This window comes from Hydra vulgaris, chromosome 12 (assembly GCF_038396675.1).
Source record: "Hydra vulgaris chromosome 12, alternate assembly HydraT2T_AEP".
NCBI classification, from domain to species: domain Eukaryota; kingdom Metazoa; phylum Cnidaria; class Hydrozoa; order Anthoathecata; family Hydridae; genus Hydra; species Hydra vulgaris.
In genome coordinates, this window is record NC_088931.1 from 62,202,501 (window position 1) to 62,227,748 (window position 25,248).

The following is a 25,248-nucleotide window of genomic DNA, read 5'->3' on the forward strand; positions in this document are numbered from 1 at the left end:
GAGATTATTGAAAAGTGAATGGCTCCCCAGGGATTGTTGGGGAGCAAGTCATCTTTCAAGAAGATAAGAATCCAAAGCATTTTTCAAAACTATGTAAAGATTATTTCAGTGAGTTAGAGAATCGTCATACATTAAATAAAATGATTTAGCCTCCTGAATCCATAGATCTCTCTCTTTTTGAACTTTTATAAGATTAATTAGACAGAAATGACAAAAAATTATGTAGCAATAGTGAAAAAGATATGTGCAAAAAAACTAATAGTGAGTGACATAAAATTAACTGAAAAAAGCAGTTATTGCTGCTAAGGGTAATTATATAGATGATAGTAAAATAATTAAATCGGATTTTTCACTATTTTAAAGTAAACTTAATATATATAGTAAGATAACAATTAAGTACTAAAAGATAATGGTAAAATGCCGATAGCTATTATGATATCAATATATATATATATAGATCGGAGCCCAAACCCCTGAAAAAACCCAATATATATAGAAAAATCTTATTTTTATAATGCTGATAAATTCAAAGTGTCATCACACATTATTGAATATTAATAATGCTGCAATACATCTCGAGAAATTAGGGAAAAATAGATTTATGAATTTTTTCAAAATTTGAAGGCAGGATAAATTTCTTATCATTTTACCATCACATTAAAACTAGATCTAGTTGGTTTCATAAATTTTTATCTATGATGGAGAGACTTATGTTTAGATGTTTTTACATTATGAATTAGTTTTTCATTTTACAAATTTCTTGTATTAGCCCCTACAGCTCCCTATTAGAGAGTGACAGAGAAAGAAACCATCCCTGTTCTAAACCCATCCACGTATAAATTTTTCCCCCACCACCAATCAAGTTTACCCCCATCCCTATCAAGTTTGTTCCTAACTCCATCCAGTTTGTCCCCATTATTTAAATGTGGTTTACAAACCAGTAAACCGCATTTAAATAATAACTCATATATATAAGAACCTTGTATTTTAACTATTTTTTTAAATTCATAAATCAAATCTGTTCATGGTTAAATTATATTGTTACGCACACTTATTCTTTGTTTAAATCATGCAGAAATAACTTTTGGTTTCTATCTTATTTAACACCTATTACTGATACCGCGTATAACCAAGTTTGTTATTACTATTACCACAGTGTTACCGTAATTTACTAAACATTTCCACAGTAATAATTGTGGTGACCATACTGGAATTTCTGTTACTGTGTCATATCAGCAATGACATTTCATGTTGTCAGTGTGACATAAGCAATGACATTTCATGCAAGGCTATATAGGCTCATTGATAACATTGTACTGAAACAAATCTGTAGCACTTCAGTACATAAATTAACAAAGAGTTTAGATTTGGGAAGCAGTATATATTATTGTAAGACAGCAATTAAGACAAAAAACATTTTTCTTAATTATTATTATTTATCTTATCCATCTAAAAAAAGCACATAACTTTACTTTACCTGTATTATACTTGATTTATCAGTTTCAAATGTACAAGGACAAATACCAAGATAAGTTTCTACACATTTTGCAAGTGATGTAACTTCACTACATTATTAACAATGAAAATAAATCAGTGAAAAAATAAAACAATGACTTTAAACAAACAAACAAAAATGACTTACTTAGGAAACTCACCAAACATTTGTCTTTTTATAAATACATCAGCTACCTGAAACAAAACTACAATAAATAAAGTAAGTAATATAAATAAATATATATATATATATATATATATATATACATATATTAATTTTTATTTGTTAAAAATATATTTATTTTTACAATATTTCGAGGGAATATTGACACCGTTATAAAAAATAATATTAAACAAAACCGTCTAAATTTACGAAACAATGTTCTTTTTAAGAGCTTCTTTTTAAGAGTTTTTTAAGAGAGTTTTTTTGATGTAAGAATTTGAACATGGGTTTCCAAAATGATGTTGTCACATAATCGCCATCATCCTGGTTAAGACCATTGTCGCGAAAGGTACTTTGGTTGTGTTGTATTTCCAACACTTCCCTAACTTTCCTATTAAAACTATTTATTTCTATTTTAAAGGTATTGCGACCATTCCAGTGGAAATTTCCTTGGCAAATTTTGGAATGTTCAGCTACAGCTGAATTTTTCCCTTTACCTTGTTGTGCACTTGTTTGATGCTGGCATCAAACAAGTGCACAACAAACTGCTATGTAGGTGAAACTGAAGAATATCCTAGACGATATCTTCAGTTTCACCTACATAACATTTGCCACAAGAGCACTCTAATTTGTAAACACCAAGATAGGAATTAACTGGTAGTGTAGGTTTATTTTTAGAACTAATTAGACTCAGGAGATTTTTTGGAGACTTTAACACTGGTGCGTATCCTGTATTTTTAAAAACTCTTCGCAACTTTAGGACTGATTCCAGGGATCCAGTGTAAAGACACAAACTTTTTTGGAGACAATAGGAAATGTTGATTTTTCGTGAGATCTTTTTTGTTGTTAGTACTTTCTTTCGCAGACTTAACTAGTTTTTTCAGACTTTTCCTCTCATAGCTGTTTTCTACAAATACATCAATAAGAAACGACAACTCATCATCAATGTTATTTATTGTGCATAAACAATAAATAACATTGATTGTGCGCTATGGACAAAACCAATAAAGACACCATTGGTAATTTTAGGGTCATGGCATGAGTTCGCTTTAATTTGAACGTTTGTGATTGCATTTTTGCAATGCATTTTAAAACTATATGTACCAGTTTTATTATTGGTAACTGAAACTTAACCAATACATTAAAGTGATAGTTTAATGTACTGGTTAAGTTGGCAGGTTCCATTGTGTATTGAATACTTTTGTATTGTTTGTTAAGTAGATCTAAAAACTTTATACTTGATAACGAGGGTATCAATAAAGCGTGTACACGCAATAAATGTGAACGAATAAGCACGTCATTTTTTTTCAGTGGTTGTATTAAAACTTTTTTAATTGTTTTGTATTTTATTTACAACGTGTTGTGGTTTCAAAAAAATATGTTCGTTTTTGGATTTAACTTGAAATTAGTTTTAAAAATGACAAAAGAAGAAGACGTAAGAGAAAAAATTATGCCCAAATATTTACAAAAAACTTTTGAAATACATCCATACACCGTTAGTCATGTTATGCAACGTTTTTCTCATACAAAATCGATCAAACCCAATTCTATTGGTGGAAGAAAGAAAGGTTTTAAAGATATAAAACTAGTTAGAAAACTGGTTAACAGTTTTAAGAATAACCCAAGCCTTTCACTCAGGGAACACGCAAAAATATATGGATTTTCTCATAGTTTTGTTGCAAAAGTTAGAAACAAACATGGTTTTCATTCTTTCAAAGCACAAAAAGTGCCCAACCGTTCTGAAACTCAACAAAAAAGTGCAAGAACCCACGGCAGAAAGTTGTATGACAATTTTATTTCTAAAAATTTCTGTATTATTAATGATGAAACTTATATCAAGTACGATCATCAACAAATTAATGGTGCTGTTTATTATATTGCCAAATATGGAGAAAAAGCAGAAAAGAAATTTAAATACACAAAACATGACAAGTTCGCTAAAAAAGCTTTGATTTGGCACGCTATTTGCAGTTGTGGCAAAAAATCAGCACCTTATATTTCTCAGTCCACACTTTCTGGTTCAAATATGTTAAAGAATGTTCACAAAAACGCCTTTTACATCTCATTAAATCACACAACAACAGACCTGTGTTCTGGCCTGATTTAGCTTAATAAGAATAATGTGAAATTTGTGCCTAAAACAGAAAATCTCCAAACTGCCCAGAATTGAGAGTTATTGAAAAGTACTGAGCTATTATTAAAAGAAAAATGAAAAAAACAAAAAAGCTTTGCAGAAACATTAAAGATATAAAAGTGTCATTTAAAAAAGCATCAAATAATTTTGATTCTTATTCTGTGCACAAGCTTATGGGTACCAATAAAGCAAAAGCTCAAAATTTTGTTAGATTCCCACAGGAATAATTAATTTTTTTTTTAATGTTTGATCTTCTTATATTATTGTATTGAAATTATTACTTGGTTCGAAATAAAAATTGAGGAGTACTTCATTTTAGTTGTTTTTCTACTTTCACATTTATTTCGTGTACACGCTTTATTCCCTTGAAATATCGTAAAAATAAATATATTTTTAACCAATAGAAATTAATCCATAAAAAAAGTTTTTTAAATATATTTAAACAAATAAAATCTATTGAAGATGTCAACATTTAGAAAAAAAAAAAAAAAATATATATATATATATATATAATATAAATATTACTGTAAACTTAATAAATAATTGTAAGTAATACATAAACAACATTATTATCTTAATAAAAAATACCTGAGTATCAAATATATTTTTTGGACAAATGCCATAAATATGATAAAGGCAATCACTTGTCATGCGTACATCGTGAACAACCTGAAATACCACATTTACTTAAAATAAAACAAAAGCTATATAAATCAGTATGCATATAAATACATATGTGTATATATATACACACACAAAGATATATATATATATATATATATATATATATATATATATATATATATATTTACATAAATTTTATTTATTATTAACTAAATATCTGTTACAAACTTCTAAGGGAAAATGGTTTTGTGTTAAATACTTATAGCACATTTAAGTGAGTAATTAAATAAAAAAATATTTAAAAACCTTTTATTTCTAATATGATCTACTTTATAGAGAAAAAAAATTAAACTTTAAAAAAAAAACAAGTTAACAACCAATGCAAATGCTTTATTATAAAAAATAATAGCTTTTAGGCTAAACCCATATGAAATCATCAAAAAAAAAATATTTTCAACACCCTTACGTCTCAGAATTTGTTCATTTTTACCTCACTTGCAGTCCATATTAAAAAAAAAAAAAGTTGAAATAATGCTGACTCATCATTTTAGTGATTATCTGAAGCAACTACAATGCAACTTTGACATTTAGTATCATTATAATGGCTTAGGGAAATTTCTTAAAATTTGGTACCCCAATAGATTTTTATTAGAGGAATCCAAAAATAGCACCCTTAAGACTTAATTGTCTCAGGAAATGCCTTGTTTATCCAATTTTGTTCAAAATTATTGGCTTGTAAATTAATGATTTTTGGAGGTGAAATGAAGAATGTGGCCCAAAATCCCGAGTAAAAAGTTTAATTGTATATCATTATTTCATCTTAGGTCTACTGAAAAGAATTAGATTCATCAATTATCTCTCTAATACTTGATCAAAATTTGCATTTAAAAATGGTATCTATTTAGAAAAATTTAAATTTTGTTAGGAAAGCAATGGAAATGTTTTTTAAAACATTTATTTAAATAAAACACCAAATAGTGTTATTTAGTGACTATTTTAGGAGATTTATATTCATATGCCAAGAGAGGGCCAAGGGGACTCTGACTAACTCTGCCCCCTTATCTCCCCCCCCCCTTATCTCCCTAATTTTTTTTTTTTTTTGTTACATAAATTGAATTAATAATTATTAAAATATAATTTAAAAACATATATATATATATTTTTAGTTTAAGTTTTAGAAACTTTATAAACTCTAAAATTTATTTTGATTACTTCAAATTGATAAATACTTACCTCTTATTTCAAAGTAAGCACTTAAAACTGAGATCTTTTCACAATTTAAAAAATTTTAAATTTTAAAACCAAAGATACTGAAATGTTTTTAAACATTTTTATTTATATCAATATCTTTATGGTATTATTTAGTAGTTTAAGACTAATATAGTCATTGACATTATTAGGTAGACAGTGGGAATTATTTAAACTTCCCCTCCTTTTCAGCCTTACATCCAAGGATTTGAAAAAAAGAAAAAAAGAAGGACAAATTCTAAATGCAAAACAGGTAAATAAAATTACAACAAAACAATTTTAAATGTAGTTAATTTTTTTTTGTAACCAACTGCTAATATTCTCCAAATCTAAATCAGGTATGTTGTACGTACGACCTTATATTGTTGCGGGTGTAGAAATTAGGCACATAACTTCAAAATTGAGCACCCAACACTCATCATTTCTCATTGGCCAAAAGAAATTTTACCTGGTCCATGTGGATGCATGAATCTGACTTATATATCAAGGTCACTTACATCTTCAGTAATCCCTACCCACCAAAATCTGTCATAAAAACATGCAATATAATCCAATTTTTTTTTTTTTAATGAAACCTCTTTATTATGTTTGCTTGTTTGAATGATATCAAATGTTTCAGTGCATTTATCAATACTTGTTTTTTTATAACTTATAGTGTTTGAAGCAATTGGAATAAATTGATGATACATCCTTGTGCCAGGAACTGTTCTTCCACCTAAATATCTTTTTTCTAATTGAACTCTTGTTTGGTTGATTTTATCTTTTGAAAATAATTTAAAACAAATTTAATTTATCTTGGCTTTACAAAAGGAGTACATTAAATTAACATCTAAAATCTGCCCAGTAGTTATTTGTTTTAGACTTTCTTGACATACTACTCTTTTAACAGTCCCACCAATACCATTACAGGGGGATTTAGCATGACTGGTAGCAAAAAATACCCATTCAGCACTTAAATCAAAGTCTTTACTGTGATGATAAAGATTGATAAAGTTTTTAAAATTTTTAAATTGTGCTACACAACCATCGGAAAAGTATTTCACACTTGATACATCAGGTAAATTTTCTTTGATATATCTAGTTATATCTTCCTGAGTCTTGTAAATAAATCCTGTGATATGATCAACATCTTCTGAAAGGTAACAAAAAGATTTATGTTTGAGAAGTTTTTCCTCTATAAAATAAAGTACAATTGTAAAGAGTAAATATTAACTTTTGCTCCAGTGATAACTTTGAACTTCATCCTGAACAACATATTGATAATTTTCAGCAAAATCTCCTAAAATTAAGCATTCGTTTTGGTTAAGATTTTCTTTACAGTTTTTCAAGTATCTACTTTGTGTTTTTGCGATATATAAATGAGTGGTAAGGTTGCCGATGCTGTCACATAATAAATCATTAAACTCATCTAGTGGCAAAGACTGCAATAATAGTGTTGTACGATCGATACTCTGCCATTGCTTGAATGCTATATCTTCTTTGAGCTCATGATCCATAAACTCTTGCACTAAAAATGTATTTAATGCTTCGATACAAGGGCATTAGTTACATCGATGCAACATAGATTCTGCATTTTCAAGAGAACAAACAATCAATGCCATGAAATTTTTATAACTTTTATTCCACCTAATGGCATCAATGAGAAATTTTGTATTTTGGTGATGTATACATACACATACATTGTGAGTATCTGATGCATTAGTTTTAATGCACCATTTAGGTTTAACCGTACAAACTTTGACAAACTGACTTTGATGTTAGGGTAGTCTTTTTTAAACGCAACATGTAATTCATTAAGATTGAGTAGCAATAATCTTTTTTGAAAATATTGGTTTTTCTTAACACTTATGAAATCTTTTTTTCCTGGCATCATTCTTAAAAATTCATCACTTTGATAAAAGTTAATCACTAAAGTAACTGTTTCTGGTGAAAGTGGGTTTGCAGTTTTTTTTCAGGCAATGATAGAACTTCATCTCATTTTTAACTTTTCTTGCAATTCGAACAAGATACCCAGACACTTCAAAGTAGCTTGATATCTTTGTACGTGTCCATGATTTTGGTGCGAGTGTTAACATTTGCACTTTATGGCGATAAGAGTCAGTCTCTGAAATTCTTTTTTTATTTCATACATTAAAATGTCTAGATCGTGGTCATTGTTAATGTTGTTGTTTGAAATGGGCTTTTTATTTCTGTTGTTAAAGAAGTTTCTTTAATATTACATGCTAATGAGACCATTTTTGCAACTCTGTCAATAGTGTTCTCAAACTTTTGTTTTGCTGCAGGCAATTTGCTGTGTTTTAAAAGATTTTTTAGTTAGACTGGTGAAATTCCAAGCAATTCTATAGTAGTATTTAACTTTATTTTTTTCTCACATTTTGATTCCCATTCTTTTTGTGAATTTAAATCTTTATCCGTTTCTACTGCTTTTTTGTAACATTTACTGCAGAATTTCCAACCTGGGGTTACATTATCTAGCCAAGTCTAGGGAAATCTTTATATTACCTGAGAAACAAATTTAGTTTTAAGTTTTTTAAATAACTAAAAATAAAAAAATTGTTATAAATAATAAATTCTATTTCTTTTAATTTTCATATCAATTCTGTTGAAATTAATGTTAGATTACCTTTTATAGCAATTTTTTTACTTTCCTTGTGTGTTCCAAATGGATTGCAACACTTTGTAATTTTTCTCTCAAAATATTTCCCATAGTGCTGCTCATGATAACAACATATAATTCTTATTGAAAAATATTTTTCCCTTAAATTTGCTCGCCATATTATTTCTTCTTGTTTTTCACAAGTAAGATATTTGAATTAAACAAAACCTTGTTTTCTAGAAAATCCAGTTTTGTGGCAATGAATGTTAAAACTTTTTTTAATGTTACATTTCTCCATATTGAATATGTTTATTATTTATACTATTACCTGCAAAAAAAATATAAAAAAATAAAATTCACATTCTTTAAGAAAATACAAACAAGTAAAGTATAACCTTTAAAAAGAACAAAACAAAACTTATGCCTGTTTTTGATATACAGGATGTTAGCATTCAATAATTTGAAATAATGAAAATAAACTATTTCTCAAACTTAAACTAAAAAAAAATGTTATTAATTTTTATTTTAATAATTTTTTATTATTAATTGATTTTATGTAAAAAAAAAAAAAAAAAAAATCCAGGGAGATTTGGGGGGGGGGGGGGGGCAGGGTTAGCCAGGTCCCCCTGGCCCTCCCTTGGCATATGAATATAAATCATTAAAAAAAGTCACTAAATAACACTAGTTGGTGTTTTATTTAAATAAATGTTTTAAAAAACATTTCCATTGCTTTCCTAACAAAATTCAAATTTTTCTAAATAGATACCATTTTTAAATGCAAATTTTGATCAAGTATTAGAGAGATAATTGATGAATCTAATTTTTTTCAGTAGACCTAAGATGAAATAATGATGTACAATTAAACTTTTTACTCGGGATTTTGGGCCACATTTTTCATTTCACCTCCAAAAATCATTAATTTACAAGCCAATAATTTTGAACAAAATTGGATAAACAAGGCATTTCCTGAGACAATTAAGTCTTGAGGGTGCTATTTTTGGATTCCTCTAATAAAAATCTATTGGGGTACCAAATTTTAAGAAATTTCCCCAAGCCATTATGAAGATACTATATTTCAAATTTGCTTTGTAGTCGCAAGTGAGGTAAAAATGATTCTGAGATGTAAGGGTGTCATGGTCTGGATGATTTCATATGGAATGACCCTTTAATAACATTAAAAATAGATGTTATTATCATCTTAATTAACAACTATCAAGTATTTTACTTTTATGCAAATTGCTTCCAGATAAAAGGATTCCACACTATAGATTGAACTGACTATAATATATTATCGTGTGTATCTCATTAACATCAACAACAACAACAACAACAACAACAACAACAACAACAACAACAACAACAACAACAACAACAAAACAAGCTTCCTCAGCTGAGCATAATCTGAATGTTATATAAGGATTTGTCTCTTTATTTTTTTAATATATCTTTGAATTGATAAAACTATATAATTCAAATAAACTTAAAAAAAAAACCTTTAAAACATTAAAATAAACTTAAACTACCTTTAAAACATTAGCATTCTCAATAAGATCTTTTAAGGAGTTAGGGAAACCATCAAATGCTTCTAAGTCTATTATATAAACCATTTCTCTGCTGGCTACAGTTAGTAAAGAAATATGCCCAAAACGGTTTACAGCTTGCCCTTCTGCAATAATCGACAAAACCTTTTGATTGTTCAAATTTGTCATCTAATTTACAGAATCAGTAGAAATAATTCATTAAAATAATAATTAGATATTGATTTTAAATATAAAATTGATTATTTACTAATTAAATATTTAAAATGGTCAGACAATTAAAAAACATCATTCACTCAAAGAAACTCAAAAAAAATGTGTAGTGACATTTGATCAAAGTTTAGCAAAACAATACCAGAAACTATCAAAAAATCTCACATTTTAAAAATGGATATCATTGCTTAACATATTTATGACTTACTAATTATGCATTAAAAAAAAAAAATAGTTGTAAATTTAAAATAATAATAATTGCTATTATTATAATTTAAACATTACTTAACTGATTTTTCAGTTTGAGTGAAAAAAAATTTTTTTGTCATTTTAATTTTCATTTTTTTATTAACCTATATGACTTATATATAAATTTATTCACCATGCTAAAAATATGTAATTTATGCTAAAAACTTGAAACAGTTTCAAAGAAAGCATGTTATGCTGAAGCCATGTTTTTGTTTTTTTTGTTTGTTTTTTTATAATAAAAAAAAAGGTGTTATCCTTGTTATGTCCACACACCATGTTGTTGCCACAATATCATTCAGTAATGATATTGAGTCAACAAAATTTAACAAATGCCTATAAAATTGTTTTGTCTTATGTAGCACTGTGCCACACTTACCACTGGTTTGCACTTTATGATTTTTGACAATAAAAGATGGCTAACTATTCTGCTGCCTATGTTTTTAGAAGAAGCTTTGATTCTTTAGAATGATTCTTTAGAATTTTTTGAAATAAATAATGTCATTATTAATAAGTTATCATTTAAAAAAATTTATTATTTTAAAGATCTAAAGAACTTACCACTGCATTAAATTCATTATTTAGAGAATTAAGAAGTACAGCTAATGGTGGTTCCGTGACCTTGGCTTTTTGTACTTTATCATAACCGCTGAGATCTAAATATAAAAATACCAACACCTGTATGAAATAACTAGCTAAATCATCTAACACAATTTTTTTTTTTAGAAATGTAGTACTTTATGTAACAAGTTTATTTCCAATTATATTATACAAAAAATAATTATAGTTTTACTATTTGAATTATCATTTTAAAGTCTTAATTATCGAATTCTATTTTAACTATTTAGTTTCAAAGAACTTTTGTAGTCCTCTAACACTCCTAAAGCTAAAAAAGGGTAGCAACATGGAGATGAGAGAAACTTTATTTCCAAACATAATTTAAATTATTAAATAATACCTCTCAATAATTTCCAACAGTTTTATTTCTCAATATCCTTTAACAATAATTTTTTTTCTCTAATTAATTATTAAATCAAAAAATTCATTTAATTTAACAATTGATTGTTTTGTTAAATAATCACTTTTTTTAAAATGAAGTAGAAGGCCAAATATTTGTAATGAAAAAAAAGTATTAAGTAATTCAAAATCAGCATAAAAAATCAATTAAGAAAAAGTGGTTAAACTAAACAAAATCCGAAAAAAGTTTTTTTTGGACTACCCCCTCCCCCCGTAAAAAAAAGTACTTAAATTTACTAACTTAAAATAGTATTTCAAATTGCTGACTCAAAATACTTTTGCCAAATATAACTCTTTATAACTTATAAATTTTTAAAAAAAATTTTTAAATTAAAGCAAATTTTTTTAAATTAAATTAAATTAAATTTTAAATTGAATTAAAGCAAATTTTTTTAAATTAAAGCAAAATAAACCTACAAGCAGACGGATTGATATGATTAATCTGAGTAAGCGAAGATCCATTATCACTAGTGTCAAGTAAGACATCTTTTTTTGGAGAAATATCTATCTGATCTATACTTGACGAGGTTTGCTCCACTTTTATATTATTAAATTCATTAGACATTTTTGACAATTTTGATGGTTGCTTTTTCCTAAAAAAAAGTTGATTATTTTAAAATAGATTAAAATAAAATGATGATTATTTTTGAAGTTTTTATATGATTTCACTTCTTGTAAATTAGGTTAGTGTATTTTACAAATAGAGTGCTCAATGTTCTTAAAGAACAGAGCAATAATAAATTAGTAAAAAACACTTATCTAACTTTTTTCTTTATATATATATATGTATATATATATATATATATATATATATATATATATATATATATATATATATATATATATATATATATATATATACTAGTGATCATAGAAAAAGCACACACCATAATGTTTTCTTTTAATTGTATTTTATAGCATTTCTACATACTTAATTTTTTGGACATAAATACAACATAAAAAAAAAAAAACTTTTATTGCCAAATTTCATTGTGCAGAAGCACTTAAAGAAAATGCACATGCTATGAGAATTTATTATTAAAAATTGTACTCACTTATCTACTCACTAATGAGTTTTTCAATAAAACTCATAAGTGAGTATTGGAGCAAGACATTGTAAAAATTGATGATAAAATTGTGAAAACTGATGATAAAATACGAAATCCACCACCAAGAAAAACATCAACTAATTTTTATTGCCAAACTGTTAGGATGTCTAAAAAAGACCTTTTTTTAACTTCTAATGAAATAAAATCTATAATTAAGAACCCTGTAGTTGTGTCAGCTCCAGGCATTCGTAGTTGTTTAAAAGTAGCCAATGATCAAGGCTGAATAGCAAAGAAGGAACCCCTTTATTCAAAACGAAATTGATTAAAGTGATTAAGGTCTACAAAAATGTTCCTAAATAAAAATGTTTCCTTTTGGAAAAACGTATAATGGACTGATGAAACCAAGTTTAATCGCTTTCAATCTGGTGGGAAAGTATAAGTTAGGCGCCCTATGAAGCAAGAAAACAACCCTTTGTATACTCTAAAGACGGTGAAGCACAGTAAAGATAATATTAAAGTGGTAAGCTTTGTCCTGGCATGGTATCAGTTCACTAGTCAAAATTGATGGAAATTTAGATCAATACAAAAACAAAGATATATTACAAAACGTAATGAAGCTGTATGGTGATGATAACCTACTTAAATACTAATGCACGAGCATACTAAGAGGTCTTTAAAATCTTGGCTTGAGGAAAATAAAATAAATGATTTAGAATGGCCACCCCGATCTGAATTTAATCTGATTCCGATTGAGAAGTTTTAATATTTTAATGTAGATTTTATAGAGCACTATTTTTTGTTTGATGTGCTATTTCTACAATTACAACTTTTTGTTGTATTTAGTAAACTTTTAATAGTTTTATTTAGTAAACTTTTTAATAGTTATAGTTATACTTCAGTTTAAAGTGATTTTTTATCTTATTGTTTATAGAAAATAAATGGAAATTATTAATTTATATATATTTTTTAATTTCCCTAATAAAGAAAGAAACTATATTAATCTAATGAAGAAAACGTTAGGTGCGCTATTTTTGCGATCACCACTGTATATGTATATTTTTTCAGTTAATTCACCTCCTCAAGGCCGAGAAGGCCCCTACAGACGAGGAGGCTACTTATTTGTGGTTATAACTCTCTCTTAACTCTACAACTCCGAAACACGAACCTTTGACAAATAAGGTCGCTGCGTGGAGAAACAAATTGAGCGCGGTACTACCAGGGTATATACACATGGGGTACTACCAGGGTATATACACACCAGGGTATATACACACAGGCTGAATTTTAATAGCTTTTGGTTGCATTTTTTTGCAAGTTACAAAATTTAAAAAAAACTAACTTTGATATAAGTGATGGTCCATAACTTATGCAATGCTAAATTTCACTAAAAAACAAAACAAAAAAGATCAAAAGTTATCTCTTGCAGAGCCTAAAGTTAAATGAAAAATCAAAATAGTGCATTAAGTTTAATGAAAACCGTCACATAAAAGATCTCCTTCTTCTGTTTTTTAAATGAATTTAGCGTTGCGTAATTTATGGACAATACCTAATATATATATATATATATATATATATATATATATATATATATATATATAATATATATAAATATATATAAATATATATATATATATATATATATATATATATATATATATATATATATACATATATATATATATATATATATATATATATATATATATATATATATATATATATATATATATATATATATATATATATATATATTTTAAATGTTGACATCTTCAATAGATTTTATTTGTATAAATATTTTTAAAAAAAACTACTTTTTATGGATTTATTTTTATTTGTTAATAATATATTTATTTTTACAATATTTCGAGGGAATATTTATACCCTCGTTATCAAGTATATTAAAAACCCTTATAAAAAATAATATTATACAAAACCGTTTAAATTTATGAAACCATGTTCTTTGTATGAGCTTCTTTTTAAAAGCTTTTTAAGAGAGTTTTTTGTGACATAAGAATTTGAACATGGGTTTCCAAAATGACGTCGTCACATAATCGCCATCATCCCAGTTAAGAACATTGTTGCAAAAGGTACTTTTGTTGTGTTATATTTCCAACACTTCCCTAACTTTCCTATTAAAACTATTTATTTCTATTTTAAAGGTATTGCGACCATTCCAGTGGAAATTTCCTTGGCAAATTTTGGAATGTTCAGCTACAGCTGAATTTTTCCCTTTACCTTGTTGTGCACATTTTTTATGCAGGCATCAAACAAGTGCACAACAAACTGTTATGTAGGTGAAACTGAAGAATATCCTAGACGATATCTTCAGTTTCACCTACATAACATTTGCGACAAGAGCTCTCTAATTTGTAAACACCAAGATAGGAATTAACTGGTAGTGTAGGTTTTTTTTTAGAACTAATTAGACTCAGGAGATTTTTTGGAGACTTAAACACTGGTGCGTATCCTTTTTAAAAACTCTTCGCAACTTTAGGACTGATTCCAGGGATCCAGTGTAAAGACACAAACCTTTTTGGAGACATTAGGAAATGTAGATTTTTCGTGAGATCTTTTTTGTTGTTAGTACTTTCTTTCGCAGACTTAACTAGTTTTTCCAGACTTTTCCTCTCATAGCCATTTTCTACAAATACATCAATAAGAAATGACAACTCATCATCAATGTTATTTTTTGTGCATAAACAATAAATAACATTGATTGTGCGCTATGGACAAAACCAATAAAGACACCATTGGTAATTTTAGGGTCATGGCATGAATTCAGTTTAATTTGAACGTTTGTGATTGCATTTTTGCAATGTATTTTAAAACTATATGTACCGGTTTTATTGTTGGTAACTGAAACATCAAGATAGTTTAATGTATTGGTCGGCAGATTCGATTGTGTATTGAATACTTTTGTGCTGTTTGTTAAAAAGATCTAAAAACTTTTGCGCATTTTCTTCTTTCTGGAACCTTGAATGAATATCATCGACATATCTTTTAAATGATTTCACATGGATGTTGTTGTTAAGCGTCACTGAAAAAGCATTACTTTTATGATATTGTATAAAACACTTAGCAACTACCACCATAAGAGCTAACCTTATTGGTCTGGAGTTTTCGAGCTCATGAATATCATTTTCATATAAAAAATAGCAATGAGAAAGACAAAGTATATATATATATATATATATACATATATATAACTTTTCAACTACTAATTCATTCTTTACACACAGCTATCAACAACAAGCACTTAAACAAGTTTATTATATTCTGTTTTAAAAATACATTTTCTATAAAAATATAATTCAATTAAATTTATCACTACAAATATGTTATCAATTATTGAAATTAAAATAAAATTTTACACACCCCTCAGCTTTTTTTTCTTTTTCTGCAGGATTTTGAATAACTGTAAAAAAATAATAAAGACTTAAAAACAAACATCAAATAATTTTATGAGATTTACTATCATATAAACTATTGTTAATATATATATATATATATATTAGGGCAACAAAAAAAAATCAAAGTGCTCGAAATTGAACTCTCAACACTTTATCGTGTTCCTTTTAACTAAAAAATATACTGTGCAAAATATTATTAGGATATTTTCATATCTAGAGGTGGCTCAATGAGCTTGATATTATCAGATTTAAGGGTCAACGTAAAGTAAAAATGAATATACTTTTTTATTTTTTTCATTACTACAAAATTTTAATTATTTTATTCAAGTTTAGTGTTATTTATATGATTTTAATCAATTTTTGATTCAGGTTGTTCACTTGTTTTTATTAATGCGTTAACAATTGTAGACTTTCGCATATCTGGAATTTGACGTCGATGTTCTTCCACAATTTGTAAAATATATTGCAATTGAGTTTCATCTTTTGTCAAGATTTTTGTGTAATCTAAAACCAGTTTCACTGCTCGTTCAGCTGTGTCATTCACAACTTTCATAGAATTAACAATTTTATGTGCATCCTGGTATTCCGTTATTGTACTCCACTTGTCTGGGCAATGTTCCTTCATAAATGCCCAATTTATTCCAAGCAATTCAAATAGATATTTTGATCTATTTGTTACAAAGTCATCTAAGTTCATGCTTATAATTTTATCCATTAATCCTTTACCTTCAACCCTTTTTATCTGGGTTTAATTGGCTGGCTTTTCAAGCGCAATCAACATTTTTTCTTTAGTTTGGTTATCAACATCATTACTGAAAAAAGAGAGACTCACAAGGTCTTCAGTTAAATACCATAAATGTCCTGCAATGGCTTTTATGGCAGATTCAGTTACTTCTTTGTCAAATATTTTGAATTTATTCAATTTCCTAATCAGTGTCAGGTCATTGTGAGGAGCAGATGAAGAAATGGGAGCCCGAAACCAATGTTCCATGTAAATCAATATTGAAAAAATTGAAAATCGTAGAAGATTTTTCTCTTCATTTTTTGTTAAATAAAATTGATGTCGAAACAAGTAGATTTTAATAGAGTACAGTGCTTTTGCCATCCATCGTGCTTGGTGCATAGCACCAGGAGAAAGAAAAGTTATTCCCTTTTGGCCTGGAGGAGTTTTTCCTAAAAAAATTATTGCTAGTTGCAAAAACTCATTGTAGTCGTTGCAAGGTTGTTTTGATCCTTGCATCATAATTACAGCAAATTCTATAGCTGATGGTACAAGTGAGCCATATACTTTGAGATCTGCATCAGTTAAGAGCCATGATTTAGAATTAAGTTTACTCCACTGATCACGAAATCATTGAAACAACTTAACCTCTGGACCAGAAAATGTTCCAAAACAAGTTTTGTAAACATGGGATAAAATCACTTCATGAATATGGTGTCGACAGGCTGTGTATAATAAAGACTTTCCAATTAATTTTTCCAGCAAGGTACAAGCACCTGAATGTATACCTGTGTTGCTTGAAGTAGTATCAAAACAGAGCGCCACAATTCTGTTATATGAAATGTTCCAATCTTTTAAAGCTTGTTCTGTTGCTTAACTCATTTGTTCCCCAGTGCCTCTATCCAGTTTTGGGACTGACAACAGTTTTTCTACATCATATCCTGTCACTAATATGGGCAGTCGATCCACTTCATTTCTACTTGTCAAATCGGATAACAATTTTTCATCCCAATGTACAGTTAATGGAATCTGTGGTTTGAACTCTAAAATAATTCTTTTTGCAACTTCTTTACGATTTTCAATACGTGCACATCGAAGAGATTCATATGATGTAGATAAATGTTCAATATTGGCACCTAACCCTTGACAAACTGTAGACAAAACCAAGGAGCCAGAACGATTGGGAATTTTCAAACGATCAAGACCTGAACAAAATACTGGAGTAATCACTTTCTTTTTTTCTGTTTTTTCACTCTTTTTCAGTTTCTTTGCTGATGATGGAATAAAGTCATCTACTTCATTATCTGTACCCTGAGAGGAGTCTAATTCTGTCAAAACTAGGTCTGTGACTGTTGAACACATTCCTTCTTTTTTTCTTTTTAACTCTGTCTCTCTTTCTTCATTTGCTTTTTTTCTGTTTAAAATATGCTGTTCTTGTTTGAATAATTCACAATCAACTGAACTCATATAGCCTTTTTTTCCTTCTCTTTGTAGTGTAAGAAAGGTCTTGTCTTTTTCTATTGTCATTAATTTTAAAGCATCTTCATGAGCAATATCAAATAGTTCTTATATTTCTTAAGAAAAAAATTCCACATTTCTTTGCTAAGTTTCTGTTTTTCTGCCTTTATTCTTTTTCAGCTTTCTGTATTTCTCAACAAGTTTTTCAACATGTGTTATAACATGATAACGTTGTTTTGTTGGAATTCTAGCTCTTTGCCAAAAGTCTAGAACCTGATCTGTCACAAGGCCTGCACTTTCTTTTACATTGTTGTTATTTTTGAAGAAAAAATAAGATTTTAAAACTTGTCTTCTAGATGGCAACTTGTGCCCTGTGATCACAGATGTAGCTTGACCAATACACCATAGTTCATTTTGACTTCTTGTCTCCATTTACAATAAATCAATTTTGAAAATATCTCTCTAATAATGTGTTTTAAAAATGTATTTTGTATTTACAGGATAATGCAATAGTTTTAGCAGTAGTGCAATACTGATGCAGTAACTTAACTGGATGATGAAATATTACAATGGGTGTTTTAAATGCCAGCCAACTTATTTTATTTTTACTTTTTAATTTTCTAAAAAAAACAATGTGTATTATGCATGACTCATTAGATTAACAAATAATAAAATATTGATAGCATTGTCAACTTAATTAGTAAAATAGAAAAGATAAATGATAAAATATGAAAAATGTGAGTTCGAGCAGCTTTGTAAAAATAAAATATTGGAATGAGCAACCCCAAAACCTTAACAAATTGTGTCCAAAATTTCCCAGTATCATTTTTTCATTAAATGGAACCAAATAAAAGGTTGAGAGCATAAAAAAAAAAAAAAAAAATTTTTTTCAATAAATTTATTTGTCACCCTAATATATATATACATATATATATATATATATATATATATATATATATATATATATATATATATATATATATATATATATATATATATATATATATATATATATATATAAATTATTGCATTTGAGAGTACGGAAAGTAAAAAATGATTCTTTTGACAACAAATACATCACTTTTAATAACTATTAACTTTCATCCAACATTTCCGTGTTGTCATAAAGTTAAAACCATTAATTTAATTGGAATTTAATCACTTTTTAAAAACACAGCAAAATTGCAAATTTAATTGACCAGAATTTTTTTAAAAACATTCTGAATGTTTTTATTAATATAAACAATAAACAATAATTTTATTAATAAAACAAAACAGGGCGTGTGGATTTTCACTTTTTTTTGAAATTTGATGATGGCTAGTATTTTTTTTTTGTAAATGAGTATGCAAAACATGAAAATACTTTTTATTTGGAAAAAAAAATCTTTTAAGCTACTTTTTTTCACCCCTAAACTATAATTTTATTGGACTTTTTATTCTTGAAACTGAAGTTTGCCGTTATCTCCAAAGAAGATCGCATTTATTTACCAAACCATGAAGTAAACTAAGATTTAACTTTGTTCGCAAAATCCTGCATTTCAAAATTTAGTTTAACAAACAACGTGTAAACAACAATTATGTTTTAAATACACACTCTCCTTTTTGCAATGTTTATATTATTTTTAGATTATGTAGGAATGATGAACTGTGTGTCTTACATTTTATTTATAAAGCATTATAAATTGTAGATTTTTGTTTGTTATTAAATTTTAATACTTTTCAAAAACTTGTGTATGTGTGTGTGTGTGTGTGTGTGCGTGTGTGTGTGTGTGTGTGTATATATATATATATATAAACATTTATTTCGAAAAATTGTTTATGTATATATTTATTTATAATAAAAGTTTATATAAATAAAATTAATTTATTTTACAGAAAGATGGCTCAATGTTTTTAAAAGTATTACTGTATTAGTAAAACGCCTCCGTCTTATTTTTTTATTTGTAGATAAAGTAAAGTATTTTTTAGAGCATAAACAATTTTTTGAATCTTTTTAAAAAAAAATTATATATAAATGTCATATACCACCAAAACCAGAAGTAAATCAGCTTGTCAACTTAGTAATTTGATTGGAAAGAGTTCAGAGTTTCTTCCATCAGAACTCCCAACTTCCAGAGATATTCTCAAGTATGGCCTATATTTAAGGGAGATTAGTGAAAAAATTACAGAAACTATACTGTAGATCAGCTTGTAAAAAACATTTTTCCAGGAATTTTGTTACAGTGGAAAAAAGCTAATTCTCAATTTATAAATCCAGTTATTAATTCTGAAAGAAGAATCAAATGTAAAGTATAAGATTTGTGGTTATTGGCTGTTAAAGTTAGTAATGGCAATGTAGCCTCACCAATAAGAAATAGATTTATTGAAAAACTTGATAAACTTTTTGATTTGTTTACATGCAATTGTAAAATACTTTTTTGCTTAGAGAATAATTGTGAAGAAAACTGTGACAGAAAAGCTCACATTGTATGTACTTGTAAAAAAGAAAAAAAAATTCCTCTTCTTGAGTTGAACTTTGTTAGATATCAAAGAGAAAAAGTTGGAACCAAAGCTATCCTTCAAATAGCTGGCATTGATCATATTGAAACTCGAAAACAAAATAAAAAAATAAACGATTGTCAATAGAAAATCAGGTTTCACAAATAAAAAAATAAGAAACAGACCAGGAGATTCTTAATCAAGAAAATGATTTTTTTTCCCCAAGAGTGACTCAGACGAAGTCTGTGAAGATACAAATGATAAAATAAAAATTAATATTTCAAAAATGAAAAAAGTGAAATAAAAAAGTAAATTATATAACACAGTGAATATAAAAAATATAGCATTAGCAAGCTTAAGGCATCATACAGGTTTAAGAGAAACTGCAGAAATAGCAACTGCTGCCCTTATTGATGCTAAAATTATCACTAAAGGAAACACTTGCTTAATTATTGACCACAACAAAGTTAAGCGAGCTCAAGAAAAAATTGGAAAAGAGTTGACCTTAAAACTCCAAAATGAGCTTAACAATAATGGTTTGAGTTGTATTTTTTTTGATGGTAGAAAAGATGACACTAAAATTTTCTTTGATGTTGAAGGCAGAAAATTCCCAGGTTTAATAAAAGAAGAACATTATACTGTGTGCAGTGAACCTGGTGGAAATTATCTATTCCATTTTGTTCCTGAAGAGTCAGATTTAAAAAAACCTGCAGAGATAATTGCTGATCATTTAATCGAATGGCTTAAAGGAAGATGTTTACATTTGACATTGGAAGCTATAGGTTGTGATAGTACTAATTTAAATACTGGATGGGCAGGAGGAGTAATACAATGGGTTGAAAAAAAACTTAATAAAAAACTTGTATGGATTGTATGTGATCTGCACACTGGGGAACTAGGGTTAAGAAGTCTTATTAAGTTTCTTGATGGTCCTACTAAAGTCAGCAATCATTGGTCAGGACCGCTGGGTAAGATATTGAATGATGCTACCAACCTTGAAATTAACCCAGAATTTTTAAAAGTGTGTGAAAACTCTCCACTTATCTACATTAGTCCTGACATTATCAAAGATCTAAGCACTGATCAGAGCTATGCGTACCAAATTGTGACATCTATAAAAACTGGAGTTCTGCCTAAGAGACTTGCATTACTAGAAATCAGTCCTGTTTGTCATAGTAGATATCTAACTACTGCTTTAAGGTTTTGCAGAATCTGGGTATCCAAACATGGGTTAACAGGTGACCTTTTAAATAGATTGAAAATGATTGTTGAGTACATAGTAGGTGTCTATATTCCTAACTGGTTTAGCATTAAAGTAAATTTGTGCTGGGTGGAAGGACCAATAAACTTACTTAAACATATGCAATTACTAAAAAATCAAACTCAGGAGGTAATTGACATTATTTTACCCACTTTCAAACGATCAGCATGGTATGCTCACCCTGAATCAGTTTTGCAAAGTATGCTCTGTAGTCAAATTGAAGATGAGTGAAAAGAAGCAGTTGATAAAATAGTTAAAATAAGAGGAGCAGGGAATGAGGCACTTCAATTTGGAGATAGATCTTTTAGGATTCGAAAGACTCCTGCCATCATTATGGAAGCAACCAGTTTGTCTGAACTTATAGATTGGAGTGATATTACTGAACAACCTCTAACATGCCATTTATCAACTGAAGCAGTTAAAGAGTTTATTAACACTCCAATGAAAGTAACAATGTGGCCTTTTCATACACAATCTGTTGAAAGATGTGTAAAAATGACATCTGAAAGTGCTTGCCATGTCTTTGGTCAGGCCAGAAGAAATACTTACATTCAAGGTCAAGTTGCTAGCAGAGAATTAATGTCCAATAATTCTACTAAGAAAGACATGGTAAACCTCATTAAAAAAAACTAGTTGCAAACTATTATTTAATCATCTTTAGTTAGATAACTATTTCTTAGACTTGTTTTTTTATGAAGTAAATAAAAAAACTACAATTTATAATGTTTTGGTATTAAATTTTAATACTTTTTGAAATGTATATATAAATATATATATGTATATATATATATATATATATATATATATATATATATATATATATATATATACATATATATATATACATATATATATATATACATATATATATATATATATATACATATATATATATATATATATATATATATATATATATATATATATATATATATATATATATATATATATATATATATATATATATATATATATATATATATATATATATATATATATATATGTCTGTATGTATGTATGCATGTATATATTTTTTTAATGTTTTTTTATGACTTGTTTTGTTATTTTAAATTTTATATTTTGGACTTGTTTTTTTATGAAGTAAATATAAACATATGAGTATAAAAAACTTGATGTTCTACTTTTTACTTTAAAGTCTAAACTCTTTCTAATTAAAATAATGAGCTGATATACATTAAGTTTTTGGTATTACAAATGTATATATATATATATATATATATATATATATATATATATATATATATATATATATATATATATATATATATATATATATATATATATATATATATATATATATATATATATATATATATATATATATATATATATATACATATATATATTTATATATACATTTCAAAAAGTATTAAAATTTAATACCAAAACATTATAAATTGTAGTTTTTTAACTTGTAAAACACACAGTTATAATAAACAACTTTAAATCATCATTCCTATATAATCCAAAAAATATAAACATTGCGAAAAGGAGAGTGTCAACAAAATACGGAAAAACTCTCTGACAACCAGTAAGGTTGTCAGAGAGTTTTTCCGTAAAACTGTTTTATCAATAAAGACTCGTCAGAAATGAATGATCAAATTAAAAAAACTTCAATTTATATCAAAAATTAAATTACAGGAAGTCACAAATGTCTTTTCTACTGTAAATTTTCACACATTTGTGGAATATGCTGACACTATTAAAAAAAGAATTCTTTAGAATTGATTACTTTTGTATTTTTGTAAAGTATTTTTTTTAAAATGGGAGTTTAATGTAATTATTATTTGAGCTCACTTATTTTTATAGTTTTTAGGAGAAACTTACTTTCGTGCCTGCATTTAGAAATCAATTCTGATTTTTTGTTTAATAAACATTCTTGGTTTGCCTGTGTAATAATTTTAAATTTTGCTTGTAGAAAACCAAATGATGAATTATTGTATATTAATATTAATATCATCCACCCCAAATTCTAAAACAAATCCCGATTTCAATTATTAACAGGCTAAACCAAAACTCCTCTGATGAAAATGTATTCAATTCCTCTAAACAAATATTTGAAGATGCCCTTAAAAAAAGTGGTTTTGAAAATTTAATCGAAACATAAAATTTTTAAGGGCATCTTCAAATATTTAATTTTTAGTATAAGTTGAAGTTTTTTTAATTTGATCATTCATTTCCGATGTCTTTATCGATGAAACACAGTGTTAAATGGAAAAAAAATTTGTTAAGTGATTTTCTACTAACATTGAGCACTCTATTTTGCAGAATACATTTTAAATTGTTTAAATGATATATATACAAACCTTGTTTGAAATAAAATAGTCATTTTGAATATTGATAATCATTTAAAATAATAAAAATGGACTTCATTTATTTCTGTTTAATATACCATTAAAAATTTAATATTGGTTTCACAAAATCTTATCTACATCTAAAAACTGTTCAGCTAATGCCCTTTTTAAACTGGCTTGTGCAGTTATTTGTTTTACGGCGCCCCCAATGTCATCACAAGCACAGTTACAGAGTCATGTAGCAAAAAAAAAATCTTTTTAGCATCATTATTTTAGTCTTTCTTGTGATAACAAAGATTAATAAAGTTTTTAATATATAAAAAGTTTTTAATATTACTAACTTGTAGAATGTTTGCCTAAATGTAATTGGTAATAAGCTGTTGTATTTTATGTACTAAGTATACACCGTGCTCAGTGTCATCAGAAAATACCATTTGATTTATAGTATATAATAACAGAATAAACTGTACATTTTGGTTTATTTCATTCGTAATTTTGCACCTCATCCTGAACAATAATCAGAAGTTTTCTGGATTTTGAAGTCTGCAAAGTCTTCAAAATGTTGGCTTTGAGAGCACCGAATGTAAAAAATGATTTTTTGACAATAAATTATGTCACTTTTAATTACTTTGACTTTCGTTCAACATTTCCATGTTGTCTTATTCCCAAAACTTTGTTTTTAAATTTTAATGATTTTATTATTTAATTTCATTTGTGTTACTATTATTATTATTTTTAGTGACAGATTTATTTGAGGATTGAAGCAGCAGGGTATACTTACAACTAAAACAGGTAGAACATGCAAGGAGTGCTGCTACATCAACACAGGGTTTAGGCAGGATATATTAAAAAAAAAATCTGGACTTGTTTTTAAATTTTCTTTTTTTATGTCAACAGTTTATGAAAAAAAAATTTTCTAACCTTTACAGGCTGTATATATGTATAAATATCATTGACTTAATATGCTAGGACTTGACTTAGATGCCTAGTATATGAAGATATGATTCATATCTTCATAATCTAGGCATCAATTGTGAAGATTTGAACCATACCTTTATATGCCTAGCATATAAAGATATGGTTCATATCTTGTGATATGAACCATATCACAAGATCAATGGTTTTATGGGAAAGCAACTTTCTTTTTCTTGATGTCAGTTTATAAAAAATTAAATTTTTTTAGCTTTTCTACCCACTTGTATAAGTTAAGTAGATACATTTAAAAACTCAGCAGACTTTAGGAGTGACCATTATTTTGGAGTTAGTATTAACATCTGTATATT

General features: G+C 27.2%; 1 protein-coding gene across 1 annotated transcript in view; it reads right to left on the reverse strand.

Annotated features, from left to right (window-relative positions):
* LOC101237408 (piRNA biogenesis protein EXD1) overlaps positions 1-25,248 on the reverse strand; it is a 36,435-nt gene that overhangs the window by 6,972 nt on the left and 4,215 nt on the right. Inside the window, exons 3-9 of the mRNA XM_065814017.1 lie at positions 15,698-15,737; positions 11,691-11,866; positions 10,818-10,912; positions 9,783-9,968; positions 4,380-4,460; positions 1,643-1,689; positions 1,478-1,565 (exon numbers count right to left, since the gene is read on the reverse strand). Coding sequence (XP_065670089.1) covers positions 1,478-1,565; positions 1,643-1,689; positions 4,380-4,460; positions 9,783-9,968; positions 10,818-10,912; positions 11,691-11,866; positions 15,698-15,737 — 713 coding nt within the window. The remainder of the gene's footprint in view (positions 1-1,477; positions 1,566-1,642; positions 1,690-4,379; positions 4,461-9,782; positions 9,969-10,817; positions 10,913-11,690; positions 11,867-15,697; positions 15,738-25,248) is intronic.